Consider the following 20,028-nt stretch of genomic DNA (forward strand, 5'->3'; position numbering starts at 1 on the left):
ATGGGACCATTCCCAAGTGAAACCCGTTTTCTCGCACCGAGGGCTGAATTCCATAGGAAGACACGAGTGGACGTTCTCCCTGTTGAGCAGCAGTAAGGCAACATGAAGAGAACTGGGAATGTGAGAGTACATTATCTCTTCCTGAGAGAGCTCCTGTGACACCAGCCAGCCAGTTCCTTTGGAAGTTATGTAACTGCTCCTCATCTGAAGGAGTTAAGCCACTCGCCTTTCCAAGAGGCAGGAGGGGAGTTAGGAAGGACTCAAACACAGCCGGAGTCCTACGAGTAACTTCCAGGAGGTACAAGTGTACCTTATCCAAAGATAAAAGACAGACTGCTTCCTCGCTCTCCCCCTTACTGTCCTAAGCGACTTGGTCTGGCTTCATCCCCCTCTGTAATGCTGGACACACATCTTAAGGCCGTGTAAGACTGAGGACACCTTCAGAGAGACAAAAGGCACACGGTACCTCCTAAAAGAACCCAAAGCGTTCTCCTACAGCAGCACTTTTGGCCTGTCTCACCAGCACCTTGATGCAAGGAGAACAAGCCCAGACTAACGTGTTTACGGGGATCATATCACAGCAACACCTACAAATACCCCCCCGAGCACGGGCTTACCTTGCAACTGCTTGAATCTTCCTTCTAGCTGGTTATAGTTATACTGCACCTGAGCTGCGTATCCCGGGGACAACGGCCCAGGCATACTGGGTGACTTTTGTAATTCCATTTACAGGCAACACAGGGAGACGATGAGCTGCAGCATAAAGCAACCACAGGTTTCTCTGCCCAACATCCGAGTAAACTCCAGCTTCCTCCGTAGTTTGGCTTCGGTCCCTAGAGAAAAACTCTCTCGCTGAGCCCTAAGTAAATAACAGCTTCGGTGCAAAATCCAGCAGTGTGGCTCGGCGGCAGATCCAGACTTAAAGCACCATGGGGGGGGGGCTTTGCTTGGGTTTTTTCCTCCTCCCCACTCCAGTCCAGGCAGCTCTCAATTGCTCGAATCCGCTTCCAAACGCTGGCTTGCCTGGCCCGGGCGAAACTCGCTCAAGCAAGAGCTGTCGGCAGCAGCGTGGGGCTCAACACGGCAGCGCTCCCGGGAGCACACACACACACACCTCAGACCTCGCCGCCGGTTTGTAATATAACCGGCAGCCGCCCGGGCGCGGGCTGATGTCACCCGATTACCATAGAGCGGCGCGGAGGAAACTGCAGGGCCGTGCCAAGGCCGCCGGGGCCAGGCGGGGCTGGCTGAGCGGGCCGTGCCGTGCCGTGCCGTGCCACCGGCCGATGGGAAACGCCGGCGGGGCCGGGCCAGGCGGGGCTGAGTGGGTCGGGTCGGGCCAGGCGGGGCTGAGCGGATCGTGCCGTGCCGTGCCGTGCCACCGGCCGATGGGAAACGCCGGCGGGGCCGGGCCAGGCGGGGCTGAGTGGGTCGGGTCGGGCCAGGCGGGGCTGAGCGGGCCGTGCCGTGCCGTGCCACTGGCCGATGGGAAACGCCGGCGGGGCCGGGCCAGGCGGGGCTGAGCGGGTCGGGTCGGGCCGGGCCAGGCGGGGCTGAGCAGGTCGGGTCGGGGCTGAGCGGGCCGTGCCGTGCCGTGCCGTGCCACCGGCCGGAGGGAGCCGCGCCGGGCGCGGGGGTGGGCTCCCTTGGCCGCAGACGCTGCGGGGCGCGGGGGTCGGCTCCCTTTGGCCGCAGACGCTGCTCCCTTCCCCAGCCGGGCTGGTGGAATTACAAGCTTTTGTTCGGAGCCTCATGTAACGGAAAAGTCTCAGATTACTATCGCCTGAAAAGGAGGGCGCTTTCCTTTCTTTCCCCGCGAGGCCGGTCCCTGGAGCGCGCAGAAGCGCCCGGCGCGGGAGGGGACGCGGGGAGATGTCCGCTCCAGCACACCGCCAACAAGCGCAAGCTTTGTGGAGAGGCTCTTTCAAGAGCCGATTCCTGTCGCTTCGGTTTAAGGTTACTTGTTGAGATAGAGGATTTTGACATGTCCTGTGTTCGCGGCTCCTTGCCCGTTTGTCGGCGTGCTGGGTATGCGTGGTTGCCTGGGCTGTGCACGGGAGGGGGAGGGCTGTACAGGAAAAATAAGGATGCCTCGCCTTCAGCTGGAGCCTCAATACTCTGCTGTAACAGAAGCGTGCACAACAGCAGCTGGGCTGCGTACTGCAGCTCCTGCGGCTGGTATCAGACAGAGGATGCCGGTTTTCCCCGAGGGAGACAAGTTCCTACCTCCCACTTATTCATTAAGTGAAATGGAAAGGTCACTTACATCGACATTCTCAGTGTGTAGCATTTAAAACTGCTGATAACATACACACAAGTGTTTTCTCCTTTTTTCTTGCATTTCCAAATTCCATTCCTATGGAACCCATGTTCCCTTCTCCTCCCACTCAGTCCCCTCGTTTCAAAATGTTGCCTTTGTTTTGATGCTGCTGTTTCACAAGTTTTCAGCCCCGTAGTAACTGATGCGAGGACAATTGCTGTGGGAGAAGCTCAGTGCACTCTCACTGGACTGGCTGCAGCCCTAGCTCCTGCTAGACCCGAGGGGGAAATTCAACCAGCCCTTACCAACACACCAGGGAACAAACGTGGGAGAAGTCCAGCCACAGCCAGGCTGGACTGAGGGAGAAGAGGTGGAAGTCAGTGCTGCTCTGCTGAAGCTTCTCTGCAGAAACACATGGGCTGTTGAAAGTGCCTGGCACATCACTCCCGAGCTCGTAAATACACTTAAAATATTTATGGCTTTTAACTATACTGTTTTACTTAAAACAACAACGTAGGCCCAGTCCAGAGCTGCTGCTTAGATTCGATACAGAAGGGCTTTTAGTAGCATATTTCAGTGAACCCCTTTATACCAATAGAGCTGTATTTACACAAGGCTTTTGCTAGTACAGCAGAGCCCAGGTAGTGCCTAAAACATTTGTGAAAGCTGGCCTTCAACCTTTTCAGCACTCCCTACACTTGGCCAGAAGGACTATTCATCACATTTTACAGTGCCAGAGAAGAACTGCAGGGACAGCTAAACCACTGCTGTATGGGGGAACAAGGTCCTGCAGGGCTGAGCCCTGAAAGCACATCCACGGGCAGGCTGAGGGGGCCTGAGGAAGCACCTGCGCTGCTCCCCCCGCACGGCAGGATGCTGCTCTCCACACAACAATGCTGCTGCACCAGCCAGCCCCTGTTCCTGCTGCACCAGCCAGCCCCTGTTCCTGCTGCACCAGCCAGCCCCTGTTCCTGCTGCACCTTCCCCAGGGACGTGTGTCCCCGCAGCCATCCCGCCAGCACGCAGGGACCCACGGTGTGTCCAGGCTGGGCGGGGAGGGAAGGGCAGCACAAATACCAAAGGCTCCGAAATTTATGGGAGCAGAGCTCAGCAAACTTGAGTCGTTAATAACAGGCCAGCAGGTCAAGGGAGGTTCTCCTGCCCTTCTACTCTGCCCTGGTGAGGCCTCATCTGGAGTCCTGTGTCCAGTTCTGGGCTCCTCAGCTCAAGAGGGACAGGGAAGTGCTGGAGAGAGGCCAGTGCAGGGCCACCAAGATCATCAGGGGACTGGAACATCTTTCATAGGAGGAAAGGCTACGGGACATGGGGCTGTCTGGAGCAGAGGAGACTGAGGGGGGACTCTCATAATCACATATATTTAAGAAGTGTTGATCAAGAGGATGGGGCAGCAGTTTGCTGTCTCAAGTGACAGGAGAGGAGTTAAGAAACAAAAGCTGGAACACAAAAAGTTCCACTTAAATCCTACTTTACTGTAAGGATAAGGGAGCCCTGGCCCAGGCTGCCCAGGGAGGGTGTGCAGGCTCCTTCTTGGGAGGTTTTCAAACCCACCTGGACACGTTCCTGTGTGACCTGATCTAGGTGGGTCCTGCTTTAGGCAGAGAGTTGGACTGGATGAGCTCTAAAGGTCCCTTCCAACCCCCACCATGCTGTGATTCTAATATAGAAACGTGAACTGCCCCACAGCTCTAGGAGCACGTTTTGCCCAGCACACAAGTACAGGCTCATTCCCCTCACCATTTTCTTTCCCCCCAGCTTTATCCCAACAGCAGCTTTTGCCTGCGCTGCCTGACCTATGTTATAATTCAATGAAACCCTTCCCCTGGAGAGCAGGCAGGCAGCCAGGCCCTACCTGCAGGCATATCAGCTCATTGCTGTCCCACCTTGAGCAAACAGGTGTTGCTATGCAAGCTCAGAAGGTAAAACTAAAGTCCAAGCGACTGGCAGCAGAGCTGGAGCGTTTTGAACAACATGAAGGTCATAAATCAGGAGGCAGGAGCTTTTCCCCAGCTTAAAGTTTTCCCAACACCTTTGGCAGGCAACACATTGGTGCACGTGGCCATCATTAGAAAAAATAAAACAGTAAAATATTACAAAAGAAAAACAGGCAAAACTAACAATAATTGTTTGGCTTTGACCCATATAAAACACAGGCTGCCTTCGACACCCCATGTACACCTATTTACACTTGGATTGTCTCCCGTGGGCCAACTGAATCTAGCAAGCTTGAGGTTCCCAAGAAATGCTGAACAAAAGCTGAGGTTTGAGGGTTTTTGGTCTGTGCCCTCTCTCCCTTTTCTCCCCCGTTTCTGGCCTGCCCAGTACCTCTAAAAGATACCTTAGGAAGAGAAGGAATTGCTGCGTGTGTGTAGCAGTGCAGGCTACACAGCAAGCAGGGAAGGAAGCTAAAGGGCAAGAGAAGAATCTGTGTTTGAACTGAGCTTATTTTGCTCACGGTTTGAGAACCAGAGACACAAGACCCTAACACCTTGTGGAGAACTCAGCTCGCTGTGAAATTCTGACCTCATCTGAGCTGCCATCCAGGCTGGCATTTGGGCTGAACAACAGGTCCCCAAGCAACAGATGTGACAGACTTTGGTATCGTCTCCTGGGGACTGCCCTGCTCGCCAGGTGCTACTGCCTCCTCTGCCAGGGCATTACTGCTGCTCTGCTGCGCCTCCCGCCTGCACGTCGAAGGCTCCACTTCACAGCTTGGTGGGAGCTCAGCAGAAAGAGCAAAGCAAAATGGGGATGTGCCTGTGTTTGTGAAACACTACACGGTATGTAGCAAGGTTTCTGAAAAATGGGCACTCTGCCAGTGCCTGTTTTCATCTGAGTCACAGCAATCCCATTGCATCGGTTTGCTGTTGCCTCCAGAGCAGCAAACCTGAGCCCTGGTTACTGCAAGGGTTACACCATTGCTATGGAGCAATGCATCCAATCCATCACAAGGCTATCACATGCACAAAGACCTCTTCTATACCTGGTTTCTCTTTCTTTCTTCTTTTCCCTTTCCCTGTTTCTCTTTAATTGACTAGGCCTTTGACAACAGTCATTAGGTAACACGTTATGGAGAGGAATTAATGGTTTAAAGCCATAAACAAGATAACTTTGGAGCACTGGTCCGAGTGCAACCTATCAAATCAACACAGCTTGAACTTTTCCACGGTGCAATGCATCACTGTTTACAGCCCTGGAGGAAAACAAGGGCTAAATCAGATATTTAGTACATCAGGGAGGGAAGGGGTTATTGGGTTTTGCCCCCTTCTGAATTTTGTTCTCACTTTCCTCAGATGTGAAACACTTTTTGGCTGCACTTTCTCAACTGCCCCTGCCCCATGGTGTTTGGCTGGTAATGGTGGTTTGCATTATTTGTGTACTTGTCAAGTGTAAATAAAACAGCAAACGCTTATCCACTTAACTGCAATACAAAGTGTGACTTAGCTGAATGTGATTAGAGCTTTGCAAAGCCTGGAGGACAACAAGAGGGTGATTACAGTAACGTTATGAATGTACAAGTGACATCTGGAGGCAGGTGCTTACCCCTTTACCTGGCTTTAGTGGTTCTGAAAACTGCTGAAGTGAGCAGGCTCCTACCACAAAGGAGAAACCTGATGTTCCTCAAGAAAAAAAGATAACACGTCTAGCAAAATTACCATCCAAATCCCTCTCCATCAGTGTTTCTAAGACTGAACAACATCACTCAGGCAAAAGAAACTCCTTAAGAAAAAGCTTAGAAAGCACAGACAAAAAAAAACCCCCGTAAGAAAGTCCTGGCCAAGGATCCAGTTCACACTTCTGAAAGTAACTGGTAAGTGTGCAGTGTCAGGACTACTCACACTAGAACGGGAATAGCTAGAAATTCCCTGACAACCTCGTCCATCCATCAGTCTACACCCTCTTCCACTCATAAAGCCGACCAATACTGGCCAGCTCCGCCGAGGCGACGAGACAGTGTGTGATGGGCACAACATCCTCAAAATACACTTCATACAGAAGTGAGAACCCAAGAAAGCTGTGACACAAGTGCAAGCTTGGTCCTGTTGTGCTCTGCAGGAAAGACAAGTCCCTGTGTAACGGGACGCAGGATGCTCGCCAGAGCCTACCACGACGATGGGGCCGGTTAATCATCACCCTCGTCTTTCCTCTTTACTCTTATTTGCTCTTGTAAATGCTCTAGTTGGTGACTAACTAGAAAAAAACAAATTACAAGATAAAAAGGATGATTTATTAATCTAGAATGCCACAGAAATCACCCAACATTTACTGTCCTCCAGAAAGAGGGGAAAGTTCTCACACTCGTGCTCTTTCTCCATTTCTCTGCTGATATCACACCAATACCAAAACCTCTCCCAGCATATGCAGTGGAGGAAGGAAAGATGTTGGGGGTGTTTCTTTTTGGCTGTGGATTGTTCTAGAATGTAAGAGGAAACAATTTTTATCACGTTTGCCAATCTGCGGAATCTCACTCCCGAGGAGTTTGCTGTTTCCCCTCCAGTTTATGGCTGAGATGCTGGAGCAGCCCACGCACTGAGCAGAAATTAGCATGCCAACTTAATTACCCCTTCTGCAGGTATTAGTGGGAACAGAACCCTTCATCTTACCAACCTGCCATTTCCTGCAATACTTAGCAACTGTCTCAGAAGAAGGTGAAATAAACAGAAGGCAACCCAGAGATCTTCTCCTTGGTAACATTTCCATCTCAGGAAGTATTTTGGGTTTTCTGTTTAAAGAGGATTTTGTATCAGTGGCAAACATCACGGCATGGGGTCCTCCAAGTCCCTTCCTGACAGATTCTCTGTGACTCACGTGGGCTTGGAAGAGCCAGTGCAATCAAAGGGGCAGATTAAAAGGCAAGAGACAGAGATTTTTATTACAGAAGAGTCTGTTCACACGTTTTCCTTTTGCCAAGTCCAGGCTCTGTGCTGAGTCCTGGGCACAAACCAGCTCTGGGCTGCAGATGCACCTGTGGGTTGGGACATCTGAGACCGAAGCAGCGTGAAACCTTTGGGAATCATTTCACAAATCAGGCCAGAACATCAACTTATTACTGAAACTGGGTCAGTTCCACCTGGTTTCAGCTTTCCGTTTACACAAGTCCCAGATTAACAGGAAAGTTGACATGACTTTTGCAACGGCGTGTCCTTGCTGACTGCACCAGTGAACACCTGCCAGCACAGCCTGCAGAGGAGCTACATCAGGCATCCCTGCTTGGAAGAAATCAGGGTTTGTGTTCATTTGTATTCCAGGCCTAATTGGTTCTGCTCTGTACAGCTTCCCACCCTCTGAACTCACCAAAGCAGGGAACCCACCCCTGGAAAACCTCCAGGCACAGGATTTGTTTGTGGCCCACGACATGCACTTGGTTTGCTTCCTGACTTGGATGGATAACCCTTAAAAAGCCTCTTCCAAGCAGGGTGGTGCACAGGTCCACACTCAACCTTACTCGCTTGCTGTGACATCTTGGCACGAAAACACTGCTTGACTTTCATCCAGAGAATTCTGGTTTTATGGGTTCTGATGTTTTCTTTCAGAAGCTGGAATTCTGTTCCCTGCCTCTCCCTCTCTCCTTTCCTCCTCTATTTGAACTGCATCTATGCTTAGACATAGGAGACAGAAAGAGAGAGATTCCCACCCTCCTGTTTCGTTTCTTCCTCTTGCCCTGTTTGCTTTCCAGTTTGACCATGACCACAGAAGACACTGTTGCTACACCATAATCTCTCAGGCATGAAAATCCAATCTGCTACTCCTGAGCTACGTGGAAATCGGGTGAAAACAAGCAGCAGGACACACTGATCTTCACAGATCTCTATAAGCCACAGCACTTCTTTCTACCATCTCCCATGCTTGAGAGCTACATGCACTACATTAATGGCAGCAAATACATCCCAGTTGTGACCAGCCACATGCACATGTGCTCAGTTTAGGGGATGGGAATAAAGAATTACCCCTCTGTTGTGCCACTTCCATAACTGGAGGGACTTGAGCCCCTGAACTACAAACCCCTGAAGTAATTGGACTCCCTGCAGAACTTTCTATCCTCTTAGACTTAAGCAACAAAGTCCCAGGAAAGCTGGGGTAGTACAGGCTTGTGCTGATCACAAGGAAAAAGAAGGAAAATGTTGGAACAAAACAATGTTGGAGGCTTACTAGATGCAGAAACACGAGCTGAAAGCCTTAAAGCCAGCACAAGACAGACACCTCTTCTTTCCCAAAGTCGTCTTTCATCAAATCTCAGCCACAAAACTCCCCCATCTCAGTGATCAGTTGACAAGTACTAAGTGTCTGAAACTCATGGAATTATTATTCCAGGGTGAACCACGTTTCATTTCCACACAATATGTACTTATAATAATACATCATACACTTCCATGCCCAAATGCTGCCCCAATCTGACACCTGTCCACCTTAAAGGCTTTCGTAACATTGACAGGAAGGAAAACTCCACAAAAATCATCACAGGACATACAAATACAAAGTCATGGGCAAAAAAAAACCCAGCAAGGTTTTCATGGCTCACAACAAGAGTGCAAAGCTGTCAGGAAGAATGCCAGAAAGTAAAGAAGGGGAAGTTGGAAGTGGGTTTTCATCCTCCTCTCTACTTGTCTGGTCCTCATCCCTGCTCCTGTTCCTTTTGCCTCCTCCCCATCAAGGCAATTCGTCTCGAGGCAATCTGGGTTTATAACTCTCCAGGATATTACCTCAAGATAAGAATCAAAGCTCTGATCTCAGAGAATGATTTCATCACTAATCTTCCCCCATTAGAAGAGCTCCAAGGTTAACAGACATTAGTAAACAGTTTTTAATCCCCGTATTGAATTTCGCCCCGCAGTACGCTCTACTAGACATGACTTATACTTCAGGGAGTGCTTCCACACAGTATCCAAGCAACAAATACAGGAGAAATTCAAGGCACATTGCAGATCTGGCTGAATAAATAAAATAAATGCAGCAACATGGCTAGTTAGATGCTAGAGACAGGAGATGAGAACATTCTCTTCTGCACACGCATTTCTTGTGCAAAGACTTCAATTACAGGCTCATGACTAGGTTTTGAAATGCATCCCCAGCCAAGCTCAACCCTGATAATCGTTGAAATTGCTTCAAAAAATAAAATACTGCTGTTACTGGCACATGGTTTCTATACAGAAGAAATCCCTTCCCTTAAGACGACTCGGCAAAGTATCTAAACCCAAGCTCATTGCTTCAAAAGAGGGTCCCACGGTCTCTCTGTAGCAAATAACCCTAAAACATTGACTCTAAAAGCAAAGAATATTATGGATGTTTCAGTCTGCAGGTTTCCCATGATGGGCCATGATGGATCAGGTTCCCAGCTGGTGTAAGACAGCATGGCCTCACCAAAGCTGAAGGGAGAATGCCAGTTTACACCAGCTGACCACCTGGCTGGCAGTTCCCCTCCTAAAATCATCCCCTTCACCACGACCTTACCCCAACTCTGCTATTGTGCCTGGATTAGCTAAAACTAGCTGTGTGGTGGGTATCTCCCAGTGAGTATTTCTGCTTTCCTTGGTGCAGACAGAGTGTTTCACTCCCCCTCCTGCCCTGCCTCTCCCTGCTTCAGCCGATGCAGAACGCTGCATCTCACTCATCCCGTGGCTGGGGGCAGCCAAAAGCACGTCCCTCCACGCTTTTACTCATTCCTGGTGCCATGGTGATGAATGGATGATGAGAACTAAAATAGACAGGAGAGAGCTGTGCTGTGCCAGTCAGGGAATGGAGGCACAGTTCTCACCTAAAAACCCCTGTGAGTGGGGAAGTTTCACGCCTTGAGAGTCAGCACAGCGCCAACGTGTCTAATACCCAGGTATGATAAAGCAGATTTACCTTTCAGGACTATACTCATACATATTTCCTTGGCTATACCCTAAAAGCAGATACACATGCACACAGAGTCAAGCACACCTACATCAGTTTTCCATCTTCTCCCTTTAGCTGCAGATGGCTTTTTCTATCTCATAACTACAGTTACAGAGCTCTCCTGTACCTCACTTTGCTAAATGCCTGAGTTGCTGTCCCAGCACAGAGCCAGCCCTTTGTGCATAAGGACTGGCACGTGCCTGCAGTTCTCCACCAGAAATGATGAGGAGCACATTTGGTACCTGTACTGCAGTCCAGGAGCTTAATGCACAGAAAGTCAAAGATCTATGGATCCATCAATACAATTCAGGCTCATCTGCTGGCAAGACACTGGGCTCTCCTGTGTACGTGTCCAACTCAATATTGCTCAGTCTTGGAAGAATTTGATCAGAGATATAAAATGGCTGCAGCAGTCAGAATTTCCAGGATGGGGCTACCAGCAGCTGCTCCCATCCTAAAGAACTAAAAAGCCTATTTTTCCAGCCCTGCTTGTCCTGCCTGAGCAGTGTGTGCCAGATCACAGCCACTCACCAGGACACAATTACTGCTGTGCATCACTCTGTTACTGAGTAATCATGAATGCTGTCCATGAAGCAGACAAGCATGCACCACTCCAGAAAACTCCCGAGTTACCTCCAGAGGTACCTTTTTTTCCTCTCTGAGGTGTGGCTCTATACTCAGGAAGCTCCACTGGACCACTGATCTGGGATCTAATCAGACTACAAAGAAGTTGACTTACACCTCCACGTGGCTCACACACTGATTCTAGAGAAAGCAAACCCCCAAGCTATGCCTAAGTGATACCACAAATCATGTCACTAACACAGTGAGGTACAAACAACCTCTGTACCAAATTACCTTTATGATGGGACATCACTGAATCCAAGCTGTTCACGTTTACTTGTAAGTTATGTTATGCACCAGACACATACAGTGACCCTTCCCTCTGGCTCAGTCTACTGATGATCTTCACACATAAAAACACCAAGAACAAACCAGTATTTATTGTCTGGCTTCTGTTCTTTGCTTGAGAAAGTTTTCCACCAGCATCTTTACAAGGTGGCACATAAATCAGCAGTGGCAGATGGGCTAAGCCTTTGTGTGTGTTATGGGAAGAGCACAGTGTTTATCAGCAGTCACAGCCTGCAGTGCAGGTGACACGAGTAAGTACAGCAGCTTCTCTGCTGCTGAGCTCTCTCCTTTGATGCCCGTGTGACACAGAACATGCAAAATCACCCTCCTGTTTTTAACACCAGCCTCCTACAGATTCTAGTAAGGTCGTGCAGCTAAGACACTGCAGCTGAGAAATTGTTGCAGAAGTCAGACTTGCAAAGGGAAGCAGTGGGTGAGGTCAGCATTTGGAAAAGCTTTTCTTGAAATAATTCCATCAGTTTTTATCTGAGCAAAATAAGATTCTTCAAAATAAGCCCTTTCATGCTCACTTCAGTAAGTCTGCATTAAGCCTCTGGCTACTAAACAACACCAAGGACTAATAACCAGCACTGCCACGCCAGTGCCAAGAAGATGCATCTGCAGTGTCACTGCTGTAAGGTTTTTATTTCTGTTCAGTGCCAAGTGAATCCTTCACATGCCCTTCAAACTTGATTTACAAGCATCAATATCCTGCTGAGTTCTCTTTCCTTAACCACTTGCTGTCATTGGAATTAGCACACTGCTTTTCAAGCCCCCAGCAGCTCTCAGGTACTGGATAGTCATGAAATGCACTGCAAGAGGTTACTCTCAGGATGCTGCTTTCAAAGCCAAGAATACACCAAAGCTTTATTAGCTTCAGCTCTAAATCATTGTATTTTGTCATTTTTTTATTGATTTAAGAGCTGAAGCTGCATTCTGACTGTGCAGGTTTTTAGTGGACACTCAAAGTGAAACAGGAGACTGGCCAGCCATGAGAGATGTGCTGGACAGCAGGGATGAGAGATAACTGGAGAGCATTACAAGCAGGATCTTTCTTGGTGGTGGGGTTTGCACTGAGGTGAATGGCTCAAATATTAGGGCCAGAAGGGCCAACTAGCCACACACGGGGCACCTGGAACTTTCCCATTGCAGGTTTTGTCTTTGTAATCCTTGAGAAACGAGTATTCCACTATGCTCAGAAATAAGGACTTTTCACTTGAGTCACAATTTCAATTCCTTTCCCTGTTTTGCTTCTGGGAGCATGTGAGTTACTGGTGTGAATGACAAGCCTGGTTTCTCTTTGTGCAAAAGAGACAGCTAAGGAAAGCTGCACGAGGAATGCAGTCTCCTTACCTGTATTCCCTTGCAACACTCACGAACACCGCAACGTGCCAACACCAGCAAGTGTCCTGACCTACGCACAGCCACTCAGCTGGAGCTTCAGCTGCCCCATGCTAAGGAGGGATGCCTCCTATTTCATCAACTTCCAAGCTATTTTTAATTCATGTGGCAGCCAGCTGAGTTCCAGACGTTCTGGTCACTCGGGTGAGCCCACGGGACAAAAGGCCAAAACACAAATGAGCAGAAAAAACGAGTCACTTTAGACAAGCATTTTTTAATACTCAATTAGCTAACTGAAGAAATGGAAAGTTTTGGAGGTGACAGCTCTCATGCTACCTGAAGACAGCAGTGTGGTACATCTGCATGTCACAGGCCCACACTGAGTGTGGAAAACTGGGCTGAACAGGAAGCCTTTCGTCAGAGCTCCGTGTACCGAGGTGCTGCACGGCAAATCTCGTTAGCTAATGGTCCTTGGCAGATGGAATCCAACACTTGAGGGTTTGAGAATGAAGAATTTGGCACAAACATGATATCTTTTTGGCTTCTACAGAGCAGGTACAATTACCTGGGTCTTCCTGCAAGACCTTCTGAAGAACCACAGAGAATAAGGACAGGTGAAAGATAATTTCCTACAGTGGGGTATCTTACTTTACACAGTAGGGATCGGTTACCTTCTTCTCATATCAGTTGCACAGGGAGTTAGTTCAACACGAATGGCAACCAATCTGGTTGCATATCCCTTCAAATCTGAATTCTGATTGAGACTCAAGTTCCCAGGCGATTCATTTGTGCTGAACTGGAACAATCCTTTGCATTCTGGTCTTCACGACGTACAGACCACTTGAATCACATCTGTTACATCACACCTGCTTGCACTGAGCTCTTCTCCAATATATCCTCTGTTTTGATCACAGATTATTCTGACCACCACCTCCTGCTTTGCTGTTTGAGTATTTCAACGTCCTGCTGGCACAAGGGGCCATTTACAATTCATCCTAGAACAGAGAGTATCAGACTCCAGCTGCAGAACTTCCTTCTTGCCTGCTCACTCTCCACCTTTCTTCACCTTAAGGGAAGTAAGTTTCATTTAAGTTACACTCAACACAAACCAATTCAAGCTGGAAGGTTCACAGAAGAAGGCACTTTGCAACTTGTTGAAGGATGTGGACAGAAGATGTCTGCACCAACACAGAGATTCACTTTGAGTATATGGCCACCAGTCAGTCAGTGTAAAACACCCCTGGCTGTTCTTTTGAATGCAAGAGCTTTCATCTTAAGAGATGGGGAATTAAGAACCAGTGCCTGGTCTGTCTGAAACCCTTAACTAGGACAAGGAGATAGTGACACGTGCATTTCAAACTTCAAGATGTTGATAGTCTTTTGATTTGTCACTTCAGTGCAAGGCAGACACACTGGAAGAGCTGGACATCCACAGGCAGACTTTAGATACAGCTAATCTAGGACCTCTAGAAAGAAAAATGCAGTTGTGAGAAGATGGCCAGTCTCAATGAGGTGGGAAGATGCTTGTGCCCACAAAGAGCCTGTGCCTAAGGTCAGACTGAAGTGCTGTTCCGTAGACCTGGGCCCTGCAGGTGGTGCACAACCACTTCTGCTTCAGAGGGCAGAAACTGACCCAGAAGAAACTGATGATGCACTTTAGGCAGTGAAATGTATGTGTTTTAAAGCCCAGAAGTGCCTGCAGATATCACCCAGTGCAGCTTTGTGTGCACTACCAGCCACTGGCTTTCACACAGCGACTACCAGCTCTGATCCTGTGACAAGCAGCTGAATTAGAGCACACCTTTCCACAAAGGGCCTGTCTCCATGTGAAGAGCACAATGACACAGATTGCTGCTACCCCAGCTCCAGGCTGCAACAGCTATAAACCTGCAAATGTCCTTCTGGGGGTGATGCAGGAGAAGATTACCTACCAGACAGCACAGCCAAAAGAAGTATGTTGAATGGTGCCAGGAGCAGCGTGGCTCAGCCTTTCACTACAACCTTTGAGTTGTGATACAAACCTCTCCTCATTCCTCTCTCCCTGCATCATGATTAGGCTTTCCAGCAGTGCTGCAGCAGTGCAGCATTGCCACGCCACGTTTTGGCAGCACACAGCACTCTCAGCACTAACAGTGGGGAATTACAGGTATGAAATGGATCAAATTAAAACAACTATGAGTGATACTTATTAAGGAAAAAAAGAAACACATCATACTCTGGGAATATGTTTAAATATGCCTCTGAATTGAACCTTCAGCAAAATGATTTGCTTTGACATTGGTATTTGTTTTAAGCTATCTAAATAATTCAAGTACTTTCCTTACATTACTTCTCCCTGAAATAAGAGTTTCATGTTTATTATTCATTACTCAGGTGGGGAGCTCTGCTTGCCATAAAAGTGAGTGGAACAACCAATTGCAGTAAGGGCTAGATCTGAGACCCAAATCAAGCTAATGAGCTTTGCTCTAACGCACTTCCCACCCAAGGAATATAATACAACCTACAACCACTAACGTGGCAGGAGGAAAATACAGTCAGTCCCTCAAGAAGTTCAAACTACAAGAAAGCCCAAGTCAAGATTCTTCTCATCTTGTGCTGGTTGATAGCAGCCTACCACCACAGGCATCAGTCAGGCTGCTTCTGACCCTGCTCAGCACAGCCCCAGCCCAGGTCAGGCATTTTCCCTGTCATTTAAAATCACACCATGAAGTAATTAAAAGTCTTCTAAGTCAGCAATATTAAACACACATCCTTGCAGCGAGCAGTGCCATTAAGCCAATACAATTAGGATCCTCAGTAAGAGTTATACGATCTGCTCTCTGCCCACCTGCGTGAACTACTTCATTTCCCTGTCGCTCAGCTCCAAACCTGATCCTGCCCTGTGCCTGGCACATAAAGCTGCTCTGCATCTAATGTGCTCCCGTGGCTGGCACCGGGAGGAGAAAGGGCACGCTGTGCTCCGGAGTCAGTCTCATCGGAATCACAAATGAAACAGGCGATACCTTCCCCTCAGTACCGTTCATTTAACAAACCCACTTCAACACCTTGTGAAGCTGGTGGGTTTTAAACTCTCCTTGGAACCAAAACCTCCCTAGCAGAAAGCTCAGCATGTTTGGAGCTCTTTTTCCACGCTTACAGCGATGTCCCACGCTACTGAGGCATTCTGTTCAGAGGTCAGGAATGTGGGCTTGCTCCCATAAGAGTGGGGAAATCATTTACAGAACGCACAAAAACCGCTTTGCAGGGCAGTGCCTCGAGCTGAGAGGACATGACATAATCCCCTTGCTGCAGAAGCAGACTTGCTTAATGTACAGCCTTCAATATGCCAAGAAGCAAATGCTTCAAACTAGCAACAACAAAGGACCCAACCAGGTTTCATCTCTGTGCTGAGGAGAGTGTCATTCAGAAGAAGTCAGCATGTATTTCAGCAGCTCTCCTTGCTCAGAGCTGTACCTTCAGCGTTATTTAATGACAACCAACTCCATCTATCACTTCATTTCAGGAAGGCTGAGGTGCTTTGACCACCACCAAATGAAGCTATTTTGAAGAAGAACTTTGTTATCCTTCTCATTGACTTTTCTTTCCCCACTCCCATGTGGAAACAGCAGAGCAGCCCAATCAAAACAGTCTGAATACACAGCCAAAATGGTTAATATTTGATGAGGCTGATGAGGTGAGCATCAGTCCAGCCTTCCAGCTCACTAACAAACTAAAAACCCACCCCACAGATGAAATCTCTGCTTTCCTGTGCTTGCACTCTAGAAGACTTAATAGCAAACCTGAACACCTGAGCACTCATCACCTCCTGCAAAGCAACGTGAGGCCATCACACCACACCGGACAAAACGGCGTTAGAAGTTGTTTGGTCAAACTGCACTTGGACCTCAGGAAAAGCTCAGCTCTAGTTTACCAACAAGGTGCAGGCACTGAAGACAGGCAGCATCATGGACAATCCCACAGGGTATGGGTATGACAGGCTGTGAGGAGTGCTTACCAGCTAGGGCCTTGATGCGGGATCGCTCAAAGAGTCGAGCAGAGCTGTTCTCGTTGTCCCAGTCGTCCACATCCCAGCGGTTGTTGACGTCGCTGTACTGCTGTTGGATCTCAATGTTGTCGTAATCTGTCGCTACTGTCGTCGTCATCCTGAGTCTTCTTAACCTATTCTCACCATCAGATTCTTCTTAAACACCTCTGTAAGAGAAAACCCCACAGGATAACCACTTAGACAACATGCAGATATTGGAAGAAAGCAGTAAAATTCAAGCTCAGGACTCCCGGTTTCAACAATCAATGACTTCTACTCACAGCCTGGGCACAAGCTCGGGAATGGGTTTGATACCAACCAGGCCTTTAGAAAGCAACTGAACACTCCAGTGCTTCTCACAAGGTGAAGCACTTCACCAAAGCAAATGCTGATGAGTAGAAGTCACACAAGCGTTTGACCAGCAGAAGCCTTTTAACATAGGCCTGAAGACATCTTTCTCCACGTTAAACGCTGACTTTGCGACTGGCCCTGTGTACTTATCTCTGAGCTAATCCAGATAAGCAGCAGCTCATGGATGTGCTGCTTTCAGCTCTCCCCAGCACCAGAACGGTAGCCCACCAACGCAACTCTTCCCCGAGGTTCTCCTCTCGCAGGCAGTCGGATACCGCTGGCACATTCATCCCGCTTTCCAGGCGGAATTTGCATGTACTTATCAGTGCTAAATATAAAAGAGCCTGACACCTCCTCTAAGGAAGAGGAGGGAGGTTATAAATGGCTCTACAGTAGCGGCTGTGAAGTACAGGAGCAGGGATTCAAAGCTCTCCTCATCACACCCCCTTAACCCCACCTCTTCACAGTCGGTGCTCAGAGAGACCCCAGGGCTGACCCCAGGGAGCAAACACAGCTCACCTCCACACAAATATAACAGTCGTGAAAAACACGGATAAATATTTGGGGAAGGGGGCGTGACTGGGTCTCGGTACAAAAGGTCTTTTTGCAGGAAGACTTAGGAGAGGATCTGAGAAAAAGCTCTAATTTTGTGCATCCATCTGTTTCCTTCTGCTCTCAGCCCTGCTGAAAACACCCAAACCGACAAGGGGTGACAGCCTGGAGCCCCTTCCCAAACGCTGCACCCTTCAGCTGGGCACAAGTCGGGCAGCAGCAGCCCGGGACAGCGGCGGCAGAGCCCGGGACACGGCCCAGGACAGCGGGAGCAGAACCCGGGACACGGCCCGGGACAGCGGGAGCAGCAGCGGCAGAGCCCGGGACACGGCCCGGGACACGGCCCAGGACAGCGGGAGCAGAACCCAGGACACGGCCCGGGACAGCGGGAGCAGCAGCCGGCAGGGCCCGGGACACGGCCCGGGACAGCGGGAGCAGCAGCCGGCAGGGCCCGGGACACGGCCCGGGACAGCAGGAGCAGCAGCCGGCAGGGCCCGGGACACGGCCCGGGACAGCGGGAGCAGCAGCCGGCAGGGCCTGGGACACGGCCCGGGACAGCAGCGGCGGCAGCAGCCGCCAGGGCCCGGGACACGGCCCGGGACAGCGGGAGCAGCAGCCGGCAGGGCCCGGGACACGGCCCGGGACAGCGGGAGCAGCAGCCGGCAGGGCCCGGGACACGGCCCGGGACAGCGGGAGCAGCAGCCGGCAGGGCCTGGGACACGGCCCGGGACAGCAGCGGCGGCAGCAGCCGCCAGGGCCCGGGACACGGCCCGGGACAGCGGGAGCAGCAGCCGGCAGAGCCCGGGACACGGCCCGGGACAGCGGCCGCCCCGGCCCCGGCCGGCTGGTGCCACCTGCTGTCGGCGCGGAGCAGGACCCGGCGCCTCACCGCGGCCGCAGCCCCGCAGGGAAGAGGGGTCGGAGCTCTGGCTCTCACAGGCACGCTTCCAGCCCAAACCGTGTGGCTCTCCTGCAGCTGAGATACATCCAGCTCTAGCACTATCGCTGCTCGCACATTCGTTCTCCAGGCAGCCCACGGAGGGCTCGATATTCTCCTGTTATCCTCCACCACAGACGAGAAGGTTTCTCATATATTTACTTGCACCAAAATCCCTTCGTTTGGCACAGAAAGGGGAAAGGAGCCTTGCTCGGGGCTGTTACATAAGAAGTTGTTACCGAGGCCTGCTTGCAAGGGATTCAACCTCCACAAAAGGTGGGAAGAAATCGCTTTAGTTATGGTAAGCTGCCAACAGGCTGAAAGAACATGAGGGAAAGTTGCTTTGGGAAAGGTCTGTAAAAGGATGCTCCCCGGTCGCACACGCCCAGGCTGACGTTTTCCAGCAGGGAGCTCTGGGGATAGATGGGCCCTTCCTCACGCTGAATCTGTGCCTACAAACAAACAAAAGGATGGAGCAAAGACAGGGGAAGGGATTAAGTCCCACACGAAACATTTCTGCAGAGCACTCATCAGCTGATCCTCATCTAGTATCAAGCCTGGACAAAAGCCTCCCATTAATTCCTGCACACAGACAGAAATCAGGGTTAATTCCAATTAAATCCGTGGAGTAACCATGGTATAAACAAATGTAATCAGACTGTTCTACAGCATCAGTTTCAATCTCTTCAGCTCTCTGTATTCATCCCTGCTCAATGAAGAGGAGATATGCCACTGGAAAAGCAGCAGCTCAAGCTACAAAAATAAAAGCAGTGACCCTAAAACCAGGAGGCAGCCACATGCTAAGCAGTGGAGGTGTGGCGAGCCATCAGACTTCATTTATCCCTCTATCTTCTGTGTTTAGATGCAAAACATAACTGGATACACAATAAATTCAACCGTAACCCGTGCTTTGTCACTTCTCTTGCCCTTCTTGAGCGTCACACAAGCGAAATTTATCTCAGATAAAGCTAAATTGAGCATGAAATGGGCTTGTTGTGCCCCACTTAGAGGGCTAGAAAACTTGCATCCTTGTTCTGATTCCACAGAGATGCTGGAAATAAGAGCAGTGCCTATTTCACCAGCTGACATCAAGCTCTTTTCTGGGATGCAGCTCAGCGACACAGGGGCAGCAGAGAGGGTTAGCAGACACACACTGCAGTGATAAAAATAAGTACCTTGCAGCAAAGCACTTCTGTGGTGAGATGAGGATAACACAATTGAATCCTCACTGAAATGAGCTGTCCTGCCTTCTTCCAGAGAAAGGCTCCGCTACGTCATGTGGAGCCACCGCCTTAAGCCCGCGCTGAAAAACAGACTCCTGCTGCAGCCCTGGCCCAGCACAACCCCCTGCTGCCTCTGGGAACAGCGAGGGAAGATGAACACAAGCTCCAGCAGAAACCTCCAGCTTCTTACTGCAGAAATGGGGGACCTACAGCCGGGCTGAGCAAGCCATGTCTGTCAGTTCTGGATGTCTCTGTCACACACAAACACCAGCACTGTCTGCAACTGCCCAGAGAGAAATGAATCACAATTTTCCTGGAAGTCTTCATGTAGCTGAGTTCACTGTTCATGACCTGTCAGCCATAAAATCAGCCCTGCACTTGAAAGACGCCTGTCAAAGCTCTGTGTGAGCGTGTAACACACAATACACACACGTTAACGTGTACTGCTTTAAGCCTGACATGTCACTTGCACTAACTGCTGGCTCAACACTACCATGTTATTTGGTCAGACCTTCGCTGCTCACTCTGCTGG

At 49.8% G+C, this 20,028-nt stretch overlaps 1 protein-coding gene across 3 annotated transcripts in view; it reads right to left on the minus strand.

Annotated features, from left to right (window-relative positions):
* Positions 1 to 20,028, minus strand: part of SPTBN1 (spectrin beta, non-erythrocytic 1) — a 128,408-nt gene that overhangs the window by 72,638 nt on the left and 35,742 nt on the right. For 2 of the 3 annotated variants that reach the window (XM_061989337.1, XM_061989338.1), the window contains exon 2: positions 16,404 to 16,600. In XM_061989337.1, the coding sequence (XP_061845321.1) occupies positions 16,404 to 16,551 (148 nt within the window). In that variant the 5' untranslated portion in view covers positions 16,552 to 16,600. Of the gene's footprint in view, positions 1 to 617; positions 1,138 to 16,403; positions 16,601 to 20,028 lie in introns of those variants that run through there. The other variant, XM_061989340.1, reaches the window with a different exon arrangement.

Source organism: Colius striatus, chromosome 2 (genome assembly GCF_028858725.1).
Source record: "Colius striatus isolate bColStr4 chromosome 2, bColStr4.1.hap1, whole genome shotgun sequence".
Lineage (NCBI taxonomy): Eukaryota > Metazoa > Chordata > Aves > Coliiformes > Coliidae > Colius > Colius striatus.